This window comes from Gigantopelta aegis, chromosome 5 (genome assembly GCF_016097555.1).
Source record: "Gigantopelta aegis isolate Gae_Host chromosome 5, Gae_host_genome, whole genome shotgun sequence".
NCBI classification, from domain to species: domain Eukaryota; kingdom Metazoa; phylum Mollusca; class Gastropoda; order Neomphalida; family Peltospiridae; genus Gigantopelta; species Gigantopelta aegis.
The window spans coordinates 7616038-7632696 of NC_054703.1; the positions used below are offsets into that span (position 1 = coordinate 7616038).

Genomic DNA, 16659 nt, shown 5'->3' on the forward strand with positions numbered 1-16659 from the left:
TTTTAATGAAATTTGTTTTTACTCTCTTAAGATCCATTAAGATCTGTTTTGAAAACAGTACAGTCTGAACTTTATTGCTTCAATGGACAACAGTTAAGTGATTTGTTTTTAAATAAAAACTGAAATATGAAAGAGTATAACGCATAGTGTGTATGAAATGTCAAAGAATTCAGTATGAGGCTTGTCAAGATAAACTTCACATCTCTTTGTTTTTCATTACCAGCCTTTCCAATCAGTGTCACTCTGACGGAGATGATAGATGAGCGAGTGATCAGTATAATAGTCATCATTTAGACAATGGGTGTTAATTTTATGATGACGTCAAAGCTATTTTTGACTCGCCGTCGTTACCGAGTAAAAGGAAGAGATATAAGAATTAGTTTTCCGACATTTAAATAATTGGTTTGACATTTATATTATAAACTGTTTTTCATATTTCATATTAGTTTATTTGGGACATAAAACTTGATAATAATTTTAACTCATTTAGAATGTAAACAGATGCAACTTTACATAAAGGACAGATTACAGATTACAGATTACATTTTCCAGGGCTTGCCCAGTGTACAAACTTCACAATTTTCTGTTTCTAAATATGACCTTTATGAAAACAAGATGCTAAAAGAAAACTATTTACTGATAAGCAGATATTTTCTTCTTGTAATTATCTACTCTTAGTCTAGATATTATTGTATTATGATAATTTGTTTGACAAGTCTGATCATAATTACAAACCACTGAACCAGATGTTGAAAGTACAATTTAAAATGTGTGTTTTTCTTGAAGATTTTAAAGAGACACTTTTAATAACTAGCAAGGTTATAAATTAAGGCAGAATTTTAAAGTCTAAATCTTATTTAGAAAGTCTAGATAAATATTTTTTATTTAAAATTAATAGTTCAAAGTGTTTTTCTTAATGATGTGATAAAAAAGGGATGTGCTTACAAAGGTCATACCTGGTTGGAGGAGGGGAGACAGTTTCCCACCCCCACCCCAACTGCCCCTCCCCCAAACCCCCCCCAAATTTTTTTTTTAAAAGAAGAAAGAACCCCAAACAAAAACCCCAAATATGAACAAGTGTACTTTTTTGTCTACTTAGTGAGTGTGTGATTTTGGTTTATGCCCACATCTCCCTAACCTACTTATTTTTTTTACTTGATTTACAGTCCTGGATTGAGCAAAAAAATATTCTAATAAATGTAGTATAAAAACAATATTTATATATACATATATAATGTCAGATTTATTTAAATATTTCTTACTTTAAAAGCAAAAATTACTGTAAATATAAAACTCTTTGAATTTGGTACAAAAACCATATTAAAAACAAATAATAAAAAGTACAAAAGCAAATCAATATAAATATACCTTTTTGGGGGTATTTTTGTGTGAATTTAAATGACTACAATGTATCAAAGTGGGTGTGTTTTTTTGTTGTTAAGTATGGTCCTACTATTTACGAGTCACTTTAAGGACTATAACATCACTCATCTGTCACATGTCTGTCACGAGCACACTGATTGGTCCTCTGGAGGCTGTCCGCATGTAGATGTTTTCAACAGAGACACAAGGTCACTGCAGGCTGCCATAAAAAAAAGCGAACAGGGCCGGTCATCGGGACCAGCCTTTTCACAGCCTCCTCACTGCACCTTTTTCTTTGCAGGGTTACGAGGGGTCACTTCTAAAGGTCACCAATAAAAATGGCAAAAACACCTCAGTAAGTATGCACAGTACTATCACAGAGGCTTTTACCTACAGACATATAATAACTAGTACTTAGTTTGCTTTCTCAACTTTACTGTTGTATATATCTCTTAAGCGCATTCGTTTGTAGGTGGCAGCCAGTTGTAGGTAGGTATAGCAGGCAGCTATTTGCAAGTAGAAGGTTGCTATATGTAGAAAAGAGGCAATCATTTGTATGAAGGAGGTTCCTATTTGTAAGTAAGAGGCTGCTTTTAATAATATTTGAAAATAAAAGACAGCCATTTGTAATAAGAAGGCATCTATTTATAGACAGAAGGCAGCCATCTTTAATTGTAAGGTATCTATTTATAGACAGAAGGCAGGCATTTGTAATTAAAAGGCATCTATTTATAAACAGAAGGCAGGCATTTGTAATTAAAAGGCATCTATTTATAGACATAAGGCAGCAATTTGTAATTGGAAGGCATTTGTTTATAGACAGGACAGCTATTTATAGACAGAAGGCAGCTATCTATAGACAGAAGGCAGCTATTTATAGGCAGCAGGCAGCCATTTGCAAATGGGGCATCCATTTATAGACAGGAGGTAGACATTTGCAAATAGATGGCATATATTTATAGGTAGAAGACGGCCATTTGCAAATGGAAAGTATCTGTTGATACAGAAAGTAGACATTGTGAATGGAAGGTATCTATTTATAGACAGAAGGTAGACATTGCAAATGGAAAACATCTATTTATACACAGAAAGCGGCCATTTGCAAATGGAAAACATCTATTTATACACAGAAAGCAGCCATTTGCAAATGGAAAACATCTATTTATACACAGAAAGCAGCCATTTGCAAATGGAAAACATCTATTTATACACAGAAAGCAGCCATTTGCAAATGGAAAACATCTATTTATACACAGAAAGCAGCCATTTGCAAAAAGTTGAATACTTTTTATTAGAATGACTTAACAGGAGCTCTGCTCTACTTCTATCTGTAAGACAGGAAGGTAAACATTGTTTTCACAGTTTAATTGCTATAATAAGCTGATGTGGGTTTTTTATGCTCATGTATGTATAAAAACAATACCGATGAGATACAAAAAGTAAGTTAATTTGGACAGAATCCATGGTATTTAATGTGACTGTGTACCTGTACCTGTACCTGTACCTGTACCTGTAATTGCTAAATGTTTGTTTTTTTTTTCGTTTTTTTTCATCAGGTGAATTGATTGAGAATTATTTTCATTTATTGAGTTTGTTTATTTACAGCCAGTCGGCTTTGTTACCTTCTCATCCAGAGTGTCAGCCGAAACAGCGAAACAAGATTTACAGGTGAGAATTCAAATATATAGCCTAACGAGATTTACAGGTGAGAATTCAAATATATAGCCTAATGAGATTTACAGGTGAGAATTCAAATATATTGCCTAATGAGATTTACAGGTGAGAATTCAAATATATAGCCTAACGAGATTTACAGGTGAGAATTCAAATATATAGCCTAACGAGATTTACAGGTGAGAATTCAAATATATAGCCTAACAAGATTTACAGGTGAGAAGAGTTCTGTCTAGAGTAGGTTTATAGATTTGTGAAATGAATCTAATTGGTGCACTGACAGTGATCCTACTGTATGATGATATTGTGTCCTCGGCACTTCTCTTGTATATGTATCCTTGTCTCTTGTATTGGATGTATCCAACATCCTTTTAACTTGATCAGCCTTGTACAGAGATGCAATTTTAATCATGATGATAACAATTTTGTAGTTCATTTTAAACTCATTTAACATTATAACATGGCTAATATATATATATAATTTAAAACAACAACAAACAAACAAACAAACAGCAACAAGGAATTGATAGCACCTCGGCCCTCACAAAAACATACACCTCACAACAGTCATAGATTCTATTAATGTCAAATGGGTGATATTATGGATTGAAAATGCCATATCTACACCTCACAACAGTCATAGATTCTATTAATGTCAAATGGGTGATATTATGGATTGAAAATGTCATATCTACACCTCACAACAGTCATAGATTCTGTTAATGTCAAATGGGTGATATTATGGATTGAAAATGCCATATCTACACCTCACAACAGTCATAAATTCTGTTAATGTCAAATGGGTGATATTATGGATTGAAAATGCCATATCTACACCTCACAACAGTCATAAATTCTGTTAATGTCAAATGGGTGATATTATGCCATATTAACATGGCTAATATATATATATAATTTAAAACAACAACAAACAAACAAACAAACAGCAACAAGGAATTGATAGCACCTCGGCCCTCACAAAAACATACACCTCACAACAGTCATAGATTCTATTAATGTCAAATGGGTGATATTATGGATTGAAAATGCCATATCTACACCTCACAACCGTCATAAATTCTGTTAATGTCAAATGGGTGATATTATGGATTGAAAATGTCATATCTACACCTCACAACAGTCATAGATTCTGTTAATGTCAAATGGGTGATATTATGGATTGAAAATGCCATATCTACACCTCACAACAGTCATAGATTCTGTTAATGTCAAATGGGTGATATTATGGATTGAAAATGCCATATCTACACCTCACAACAGTCATAAATTCTGTTAATGTCAAATGGGTGATATTATGGATTGAAAATGTTGGAATGGCAACATCAGAACCTAAATCCATTATTTATGGTGTTCCACAGGGTTCCATACTAGGACCTCTTCTATTTATACTGTACATAAATGATCTTCCACTATACATTGAACATTGTACCACAAGTATGTATGCAGATGATTCAACAATGTTCATGTCAGGGAAAACTGTTACTCAAATTCAAGATAAACTACAGCAAGATCTGAATAGTGTAGAAAAATGGTGTTCCTATAATAAAATGTTCATAAACACAAAAAAGACCAAATATATGACTATAGGAACAAGACAAAAAGTTACAATCCAAAATGATATTTCTCTTATAATAAATTCAGAACGTCTGCAACACACTGAATGCGAAAAACTTTTAGGAATTAAAGTTGATAATAATTTAAAATGGACAAATCAGGTTAAACATGTGTGTTCCCTGATCTCTAAACGTCTGTATCTGTTATCAAAAATCATTAGGTATTTAAATTTAGATGCAAGAAAACTTTTCTACAATGGGTATATTTTACCACTCATCGATTACTGCTGTGTAATTTGGGGAAGCTGTAATCAGGATGGATTAGAACGTTTACTAAAACTGCAAAAGAGAGCTGCAAGGATGATATTAGATGTAGATCCTATTACTCCATCTGCCCCACTATTTAAAATGGATGACAGTGGAAACACGAATCCACTATCACAAATGTTTACAAATTTATAAATGTCTATACAATGAAGCCCCAAACTATCTTTCAAACTTATTAATATATGTTGGAGAAAACAATCCCTACAACCTTCAAAATGTAGAGGATAGAAATCTATTAATTCCAAAACCTAAAATGTCTTTATTTAAACATGCTTTCAGTTACTCTGGACCAGTACTTTGGAATAAATTGCCTAAAGCTATCCGATCATCGCCAAATACTGCTGTTTTTAAATATAGACTCAAGAAATATTTTCTAAAATAATATCATTTGTACATATGTTTATTGCCATATATGTATTTTCTATTTGTTCATAAATGTATGCATTGTAATTCTGTATTGTTTGTACCTGAGGGCCTCAGGGAAGATTAGCTTTTGCTAACTGTGTTACCCTCACTAAATAAAGAATTTATTATTATTATTATTATTATTATCTACACCTCACAACAGTCATAGATTCCATTAATGTCAAATGGGTGATATTATGGATTGAAAATGCCATATCTACACCTCACAACAGTCATAGATTCCATTAATGTCAAATGGGTGATATTATGGATTGAAAATGCCATATCTACACCTCACAACAGTCATAGATTCCATTAATGTCAAATGGGTGATATTATGGATTGAAAATGTCATATCTACACCTCACAACAGTCATAGATTCCATTAATGTCAAATGGGTGATATTATGGATTGAAAATGTCATATCTACACCTCACAACAGTCATAGATTCCATTAATGTCAAATGGGTGATATTATGGATTGAAAATGTCATATCTACACCTCACAACAGTCATAGATTCTGTTAATGTCAAATGGGTGATATTATGGATATGTTTGAATAAATTATGTTAATTTTGTTACAGGGAGTCTGGTTTGACCCTGATCTACCTCAGACATTGAGACTGGAGTTTGCCAAGAGTAATACGAATAAATTATGCAAAGTTTTTTACAGAAAGTCCGGTTTGACCCAGATCTACCTCAGACATTGAGACTGGAGTTTGCCAAGAGTAATACGAATAAATTATGCGAAGTTTGTTACAGAAAGTCCGGTTTGACCCAGATCTACCTCAGACATTGAGACTGGAGTTTGCCAAGGGTAATACAAATAAATTATGCTAATTTTGTTACAGGGAGTCCGGTTTGACCCCGATCTACCACAGACTTTGAGACTGGAGTTTGCCAAGAGTAATACGAAAGTTACGAAACCCAAACAGCAGTCACCCCAGCCAGCCGCCACTCACCCGACAATCATACACCCACTAACAGGGCGTGAGTACTCACCTGTCAATCATCAGTCAACCAATCTGATTGCCTTGTCGTGGTTTAATTATAATATTCTCTCTTTACTGCTGCTTTCTAACTGTCTGAATTATCTGTGGCTGTTATATATAAAAATGGATGTGCTGATATTATTTGTTTTGTTAAATAAAATTTGTAAAATGCTTTTTAGCAGTATTTATTTGTAAAATAAAAAATTTAAAATGCTTTTTAGCAGTATTTATTTTTAAAATATAATTTGTAAAATGCTTATTTAGCAGTATTTATTTTAAAAATAAAATTTGTAAAATGCTTATTTAGCAGTATTTATTTTTAAAATAAAATTAGTAAAATGCTTATTTAGCAGTATAAAATAGCCTTCATAGACAGAACTCATTTATGACTAGTATGGTACTACATATATTTATGGATAATTGATATGAAAAGATATCTCTTAATTGAAATATATATACCTGTATGTATGTTCAGTAATACTCACATACATTTGTCTTCAGAACTGGGGGTTTATATTTAAAATAAATTTAAAAAAACTTAGGAAGAAAGTTAAAACAAAACAAAACAACAAAACAAACAATACCTCAGAACCCCCCCAACCCAAAACCAAAAAAACCCATTTTAATCTACAAGATTTAAGTTGATTAATTGTTTTTTTTTTTTAAATTAAACGATTTTATTTGAAGTCAATAACCAGATTCATTTTATTCTTTCCAGACAAAATGCAATAAAAAGGAATTAAGGCTCACAAACATTTTATTTCTTAATAAGTAGCATTTGGACAAATTTGTTATGAAATATATTAACCAAATTTAATTTAAATTGATATTTTTTGACTTGGCAAACCACAAATTAATTAAACTGTTGATAAAAAAAAAAAAAAAAAAAAAAAAAAAAAATGATGACCTGATAAACCACAACTTAATTAAACTGTGGATCAAAAAAACATTTGTAAAAAAATAAATAAAAATTTTAATAAAAAAAAGCTCTCGTGATACTTGTCACAATCATTGGGCAACTTTCTCTTTCAGGCCCGCTCTTCTGAACATATCAATATAGGTAACTGAAAATACCGCACAATATTCAGACTATTGCAAAACATTGGTCCCATGCAAAGCAGTTTTTCTGGTCAATTAATTACATGATGTTAAGCACCAGTCAGTCTTCAAGCAGGTTGACCACATACTAACTAAGAAAACCTAAAAATAAAATAAACAACAAGACTGTAGTAAGTTAGAGCTAAATCTGGTGAACCCCCCCCCCCCAAAAAAAAAAAAAAAAAAAAAAAACCCACAAACAAATCGGTTGATGCAAACAGATGGGGTGGGATGTAAACCAGTGGTACAGCTCTCGGCTAATGCGCGATCGATCTAGGATCGTTTTCCTGTCGGTGGGCTCATTGGGCTATTTCTCGTTCCAGCCAGTACTCCATTTCTGGTGTAACAAAGGCTGAGGTATGTACTACCCTGTCTGTGGCATGGTGCATATAAAGGAACCCTTGCTGCTAATGGAAAAGAGTAGCCCATGAAGTGGTGACAGCGGGTTTCCTCTCTTAATATCTGTGTGGTCTGTAACCATAAATAAAATGTGTTGAGTGCATCGTTATATAAAACATGCTATAGACTAATGCTAAGCTCAGACTGCCAACTGCCAGCACTGTGTGGTCCTTAACCATATGTCTGATTAAAATGTTAGTTTTAAATGCGTCGCTAAATAAAACCTTTCCTCTTTCCTTTACATCTCCATATGAGATTAACTTTCTTGAGAGTTTGTAATTTTTTATTTCCCACTTTGTGAATCGATTGTTGGTAATTTAGATAACATTTTCTTCCCATGTAATTTTTCCCCCAAGTTCTTTTTTTTTAAATGTGATGTTTTATAGAAAGACATTAATTTTTTATTTTTATTATCCTTGTTTTTATAACATCCGCGATCATTTTGAAAATTATCTTAATAGATTTTAATGGTTTGTTTCACGACCAACTCGGCTAGTTTTGCCCATTATATGTCATTAGGGATTCCAGTTGGGTGATAAAAAATAAGAAAAAAGCCTGGATGCTTGAGAATTGACACAATTCCATATAGGAATTTATTACCCATATGGTTAATACTATCTTGGTACATATCAAAGTGATATGTCCCACTAGAAGGAAGGAAATGTTTTTATTTAACAATGCACTCAGCACATTTTATTTATGGTTATATGGCATCGGACATATGGTTAAGGACCACACAGATATTGAGAGAGGAAACCCGCTGTTGCCATTTCATGGACTACTCTTTTCGATTAGCAGCAAGGGATCTTTTATATGCACTATCCCACAGACAGGGTAGTACATACCACGGCCTTTGTTACACCAGTCGTGGAGCACTGGCTGTAACGAGAAATAGCTCAGTGGGTCCACTGACGGGGATCGATCCTAGACCGACCGTGCATCAAGCGAACACTTTACCACTGGGTTATGTCTCGCCATCCCACTAGAACGCCAAGTGGGACGTAACACTTCGACATCGCACAATGACGTTATCGATTGGCACATCTTCATAGTTTGTATTTACCGGTTTGACATCCAATAGCTGATGTATTGTTCATGCTTGGGTGTCATTAAACATCTATTCTATCTATTCTATTCTATTTGATTGGCGCACTACAATTTTGCCGGAACGTCAACCCAAAGAGTTGAGTTTTATGAATTAAGATCAATTATGGGTAATAAATAGGATATTAAACTCGCTACCATTTCATATCATGTTTATGTCCCTCGTGAAAATGTTTTCATTGTCACTGGCTGAAGCTCATGACAGCTGAAAATGATTTCACTTGGGACATAAACAGGATATTGACACTCGTTTAATATCCTATAAATATCAAATGCTGGAGATAAGCTAGCAACAATCATTAAAACATTAGCACTGCACTGAGATTGCCCATCCCAGTGGTAGGTTGTAATTGTGTAAATTAGTATATCGAGACATAAAAATAATACAGTGAATATGTCACTGACTATTTTTCTAACGGAAATGTCAATCCTATTATCAAACATTGTCATGTAGACAGATGATGTATTTGTAGCAACTGTAATTGAAACTGGATATGGTTTAGACTGGAAAACAATAGACCAAATGAGTTTGAAGCCCCCACGCCCCCCACCCCCCGAAAAAACACCACAAAAAAACAGAGAAAAGAAGCCAGCTTGATATTTATTGCAACAACACAGTATGTCTAGATTTGGTTTTATCTAGACTTGCATCATTGATGGGTCCATTTGAGCTATTTCTTGTTCCAACCAATTTATATGCACGACTGGTACTGTATATCAAAGGCCGTGGTATGTGCTATCCCATCTGTGGGAATGTGCATATTAAAGATCCATTGCTAGTAATGGAAACATGTAGCAGATTTCTTCTAGAACTCAGAGTAAAAAATTACAAAATGTTTGATGGCCATTAATTAATAAATCAATGTGCTCTAGTGGTGGAAACAAAATAAACTGAAAATCAAGTACAAAGCATATATTACTTCATGAAGTGAATTGAACACTTATCTATGGAAGAGAAAAGTTAAGTATATTACGATAGGTATTATATCTCGACCAAACCACACCTTTAGCTGTAACCCTTAAGACAATTACCATAGCTAGTTTAATAAACTATTGCTCAGTGATTGGTGTCATTTTAATCATATGACTTTTAAACTTTAAAAAATTATTTTTTAATAATAATTAACAACCCCCCCCCCCCCCCAGAAAAAAAACACCCCTTTATTTATAATGTGGTCAACCTGCTGGTATAAGTAGACGCATGACACTTGTGTTCAGTTAGCACCATCGCACATCTCCATGGTAACGACAGTGGTGTACCTAACAAGCAAGATGGCCGCCTAGCCATCTCACAATTCGCACATCTCCACAGTAACCACAGTGGTGTACCTAACAAGCAAGATGGCCGCCTAGCCATCACACAATACGCACATCTCCACGGTAACCACAGTGGTGTACCTAACAAACAAGATGGCCACCTAGTCATCTCACAATTCGCACATCTCCACGGTAACCACAGTGGTGTACCTAACAAACAAGATGGCCGCCTAGCCATCTGACAATACGCTCCAAGTGCCATACATGTGTGTAATATCACAATGTCCTCTGCATGCCCGCTTGGCTCTTAACAATTTCATTTCAACTCTTGTTGCTTTTTTTTATTTTATTGCCAGGCACCATACAGTTTTAATTATGCCCACAAAATAATAATAATGACACTTTTTTCTTTGAATTAAGCCCACAAAATAATATGACATTTTTAAATTTTAGTCTGCAAAATAATACAATACTTTTTTATTTTAATTACACGTATGTCCGCAAAATAATACATCTTGAAAAACTTTTTAATCTTGTCCATAAAATAACGAGACATTTTTAAAATTTTAATTGTGCCCATAAAATACTGATTTTTTTTATAGTTTTTAGTTGGAAACTGTGAGGAGCAGAATGGGGGCTTGGGGGTTAAGTTGGAAACTGTGAGGAGCAGAATGGGGGCTTGGGGGTTAAGTTGGAAACTGTGAGGAGCAGATGGGGGCTTGGGGTTAAGTTGGAAACTGTGAGGAGCAGAATGGGGGCTTGGGGTTAAGGTTTTTTTTTGGGGGGTGGGGTGTGTGTTTCTCCCCCATAAATCGATCAATAAAATAAATAGATAGATGGATAGATTATGCCATATTCTCTCATATAGGTTTATTTTTGAAAGTTTAATTGTACACCGATATTAAAATATTTGTTATCAGAAAAATCCAAATAGATATTTAAATACTTTATCATGTGCATGTAATCAATCCAATCACCTGGTATTATTTTTGTTAATTTTTTGCATAATTTCCTTGAAACATTGAGGTGGGTTTTTTATTTTTTAAACCAATGATGAATATTAATGCATTTTCTGCTGTTTATAGTTTGTATAGGAATTAGTATAAAAAGTGCTGATATAATATGGTATATATGCAACCATATTATTTTCAGTGATGGATTTCAAATGAACATTTGTTGTACTAGAATAGTTGATTTATATATTTTTAATCTAATGAAGAACAGCAGTTGTGTTAAATAATGTGGGGGCGGGACATAGCTCAGTTGTAAAGCGCTCACCTAATGCGTGGTTGGCCTGGGATCAATCCCCGTCAGTGGACTCATTGGACTATTTTTTTGTTCCACCCAGTGCACCACGACTGGTATATCATAGGTTGTGATATGTGCTATCCTGTCTGCGGGATGGTGCATATAAAAAATCCCTTGGTACTAATGGTAAAAAGTAGTGGGCTTTCTCTTTAAGAGTATGTCAGAATTACCAAATGGTTGACATCAAATAGCCGATTATTAATAAATAAATGTGCTCTAGTGGTGTTATTAAACAAAACAAAATTTAAAAATAATGTGGGGTTTTAGGTTGTTGTTTTTTTTCAAAAAAAATAAAAAATTCCCCACCATGTTATTACGACTCAATTTTGACTCTATTACGACTCAATTTTGACTCAATTTTAACGTCTCAAAGATTTAGTATTAGAACAGTCTGTAATTCCGTTTCCATTAGACACAGATAAATAAGTATAGTTTATCATTTTGACACCATTACCGGAATCTAAAATCTCACATTTATATCACATCTCGTCTGCTTGGTTTCCCATAACACCACTTTTTTGGTCACATTGATTTGGATTGGAGCAGAAGGTTAGGTTACACCAATCAGGTATCACATTACACTTTCCGGTGTTATTGGTTAGACTGATCCAGCATCGCTTGGGTCTCAAACCGTATTTCTATGTTCTCTTGTGTTTAGGTTATAATTTCAAGTATGTATCACATTACACTTGTAGCACCATTGAGTTACATATCTGAATTTTAAAAATTATTATTGTTTTCTATCGTTTTTTTTTTTTTTTTTTTTTTTTTTTTTTTTTTTTTACATCATTAGGTTTTAATGGCCAGAGAAACATCACAAAACCCCCCACATGTGTGTGATAATTATCACCATACATACCGTATATCTTCGCCTATAAGTCGAATTTTTTTCACCCAAAAATTATTTTATAACTTGGGGGGTCGACTTATAAGAGGGTAAAAAAATTTCACCAAAAAATATTACTGTTTTGGGGATTATTTTACAAGTTTTATTGTTGAAGTATGCCATGTATTTATACTCAAATATGTTAATTTGACACATTTATTTTTTATAACCTATTTTTTTGGGCATTAGAACGGTTTTGGTTATGCGAAAAGGCGTACGATCTCACTCACATGCCAAGACAACAGTCCACTTTTAAATTAACAGTCATTAATAGTAAAAATGTAAACAATACTAACTACCTGTTGCCCGAGTTTATTTTAAAATCTGGTCACTGGCATTAATGGTTGTTCAAACAATGTTTTGGCGGTGATTAACTTCATGAATATTACTAAGCTGTCCCTTAAAATAGACTGATCTCTGCAGTTCACTTATCTAGAGCAATAGGGACACACATCATTTGGTACAAAAACCAGTGTAGTTTCCAGAGTTATCCTCCTTACATGTATTAAATGGCGGCAAAACGTGATACTTTCAGTTTTATCGTAGTGATCTGTTGTCAGTGTTTATAAATAAAGTTGTTGTCTGTGCACAAAACCATCTGTACAGTACTATACAGTAACATCAACAGCTTTCACTCTCTACTAAGGGAATATTTCGTTTTGATGCTATGTAATAATGATAGTTTGATTGTGATCATATTGCGATGTACAAAACGTGAAAACCGAAGTTTGTAAAATAATTTTCTTTTGTTCAAATATTATTGTTCTCATGTGCTGAAAATAAGAAATATTTCAATATTTATAAGTAGTTTTTCATGGGTCGACTTATAAACGGGTCAATAAAAAAATACGTTTTCAGGGCTTGAAATTAGGGACTCGACTTATAGCCGAGATCGACTTACAGGCGAAGATATACGGTACTTGTATCATTTTGTCTAGAAGTAATTATAAAGTTATTTGCATAAATTGTCAAGAACATTAAAGTACCTCAGTTATGAAAGACATTTTGAGAGCCAAGAGGGATTTAAAAAAAAAAAAAAAAGCAAAAAAAAAAAAAAGCACACAATTTAAATTTAAAATTTAAATATTTAAACTTACATGTAAGTGTCCACAGCTTGTCTTGTTTATGATTACAATAACTTCTAATTACCATGGCAACCATACTTTAAAAAAATAGATTTTTATTGCATCAATCATTTGTTGAAAATATATGCTTCAAATTGAATTTCGTTTTTAAAGCTACATGTATAGGCATGCATATTATAGTGCATTGATTTTTTTTTAAATTTTAGCTCTAATGAAAACAGAGGTACAAAATATAACCTTGTTTGCAAAAATTGAAAGAAGAAAATTAATTCCAACAGCTATCATGTTTTCACCTACATATGAAAAGTTCATTTCCAAAAATACACGTTTTTCAGATTTTGAAGTTAGCATTGAAGGTATAATCATATTAGTCAAATTCATTGATGCAACCATAAAGTTTCTATAAAAATGCTATCAATGCCTACTGAACATAATGTTAAAACTTTGTGTGATACTATGTATGCTGTTTTATGTTCGAGCAAAACCATGTTTTCCTCAAAATGATATTAAATTATATGTAGTGTTTTGGAAATGAAGTCTTCATATATATTACCAATAACTTGAAAACTTTGGAATCTGGGGCCTAATTCACTAAACTCTCACAACTTTGCGATCTCCCAGTGCAATGCTAAAAGACTTGCAAAGACGATGCTTTGTTGTCTAGCAGAGCTTAAGAGACCTTTGTGAATTAGGCCCCTGGACTTCAAATTGCATGCAGACATTAGTCAGTGGCTACAAGTTAATTAATTTGAATATAAAATTCAATATTTTGTTATACATGTATATCACAATGCTTGTTATTTGTGAGATTTTTTATTGGTTTGTATTACAGTTATTTCAAGTCTTGATTTGTTATCATTTATATTACACTTGTTTGCAGAGAATGGAGTCTTTAACATGTCTTATTTTATGACGCTTGTTTTCTAGGTTTTACAATTCTGTCGCTGTTGCATTTCAGGGGGTCATGTTGCACAGTTACCTCCCCTTGTCATTTTGCACAGTTACCCCCCTTGACATGCATATAAACATGTCGGCAGTATAGCACAACTAACAATTTACAATTGGCACACTATTGGCAGAAGGATTGTCATCCAGCAAGCATGTATATAAGCTTGAGCAACACCAATAATTAATTCAAGATCACATCAGTTGACACATTCAATTTAAATATTCAAAGCTAGGATGTGAAATCCACCTATGTTTTATATTATATCTAATGGTGTATGAATCCAAGATGCTCTTCAACTAACAGTGTGAGAATCTGCTAAGTTTAACTACAGTTTTGTCCTTATAATTCAATTACGGTTGAAGCATGCTGTCCTGGACACACACACCTCGGCTATCTGGGCTGTCTGTTGAGGACAGTGGGTTAAGGGTTAGTTGTTAGTGAGGGAGAAATCAGTGAGCTGGTCTTACATGTCCCCAAGGAGCCATGATCAGTTGTGGAACAGTAAGTCCTTATCTAGACAGGGGCTCAGTTGGTAGAGCACTCACTTCAACTTCTTTGATTGAGGGTGGGGGGGGGGGGGGATGTAACCCAGTGTCAAAGTGCTTGCATGATACACAGTTGGTCTAGGATTGATCCCCATTTGTAGGCCATTTGGGTTATTTCTCATTCCAGCCAGTGTAACATGACTGGTAAATCAAAGGCCATGGTATGTGCTTTCCTGTCTGTGGGAAGGTATATATATATATATAAAAGATCCCTGAAAAATATAGCAGGTTACCTCTCTAAGACTATATGCCGCAATGGTCAAATGTTTGACATCCAATAGCTGATGATTAATAAATCAGTGTGCTCTAGTGGTGTCTTAAAAAAAAACAAAAAACTTTATCTTTTTAACATTTAAACATTGTTGTGTGAACAGTGCTAAGATTCTTTATGACAGCATGTTAATCTCATACCCTTGTCATAACACACGTCTCACATTAAACCATTTGATAACAAGTAATGTTTCATAGACACCATCTGTTTTATACTTTCCTATCCATAGACAACCCCTACAATTATTTCAACCCTTATGTCTTGCTACCACACCCTGTAATGTTTGCGTTACCTCCACTATAACCACCTGCAGTATTACCCTGCCTCTGGTGTATGTATACCCACCCCTTAACACGTTTTTGTACCTACCCTGTTACTGTTCTATCTGCTATCACATTTATATAACACAGAACCCTAAATCCTGTGTTTACCCACACTTTGTCTGTTTGCTTGCCTGCCCTGCAGTTGTGTTACCATTTCAATTACCACCTACAACACAGATTCCTAAATTTAGTGTTGCCACCCTTAAACCACTGGCATAGTTAGAATTTAATTGGGGGGGGGGGGGGGGGGCAACCCAAACTATATATGATTTCATAAAATTTAATGGTTTAAAATAAAGAAGAGTTTGATTTGGGGGGGGGGGGGCATGGTCAATATGCCCCCCCCCCCCCCGGTTATGCCACTGCCTTAAATTGCTTGGTTACCTTCCCCATAACTATTTACCATTCCCACTGTCATGTGTTAATTCACAGCGTCCATTCTTGTGCGTAATTACCCACCCTTAATGTATTTACTGACCTTCCCCACAACTACATGTGTACTTCCTTCCCACGTCGCCATTTTTAATGTGTACAAATATACATGTAATGTTGGGTGGCAGGATTTGAACCTTTCTGCTCTGATTGACATACCAATAAGTGTATGTAATTACCCACCCTTATTCTGTATCTTGATGTGCCCTGAAACTGTTTCCCAACTACCACCACCTGCATTACAGAACCTTGACCTTTGTGTTAACCTGCCACAGATCTATTTATAGAACTCCCCCATATTTTCGAATCTATCATAAAAACCATTGTAATCTATGACATCACTGTGGAGTGTGCTGTAGTGACGTCATAGCCTATGATGGTTTTATGATTTCTTAGTGCTAAGATATAGCTTCGAAAATCCATATAGCCAGGAGCCTATAATTCGCAAAATTTCCTTAAGCTCGCCTAATTAAGCAACATTGCATTGCTATTTGCAAATTGTTTTGCATTGCACTGTAATATTGCAGTTACGAGAGTTTACTGAATTAGGCCCCTACCCTTTAACTTCATTACCTACCCCAACCAGTATAGACACCCTTACCATAATCTGTGTACTGACCCCCCTGAAATATTTCTCTCTCTGTCTCTCTCTCTCTCTCTATCTCT

General features: G+C 34.2%; 1 protein-coding gene across 8 annotated transcripts in view; it reads left to right on the forward strand.

Annotated features, from left to right (window-relative positions):
- LOC121373230 (protein couch potato-like) overlaps positions 1-16659 on the forward strand; it is a 237592-nt gene that overhangs the window by 178970 nt on the left and 41963 nt on the right. For all 8 annotated transcript variants that reach the window (XM_041499719.1, XM_041499721.1, XM_041499722.1 and 5 more), the window contains exons 3-5: positions 1664-1717; positions 2968-3030; positions 6196-6334. In XM_041499719.1, coding sequence (XP_041355653.1) covers positions 1664-1717; positions 2968-3030; positions 6196-6334 — 256 coding nt within the window. The remainder of the gene's footprint in view (positions 1-1663; positions 1718-2967; positions 3031-6195; positions 6335-16659) is intronic.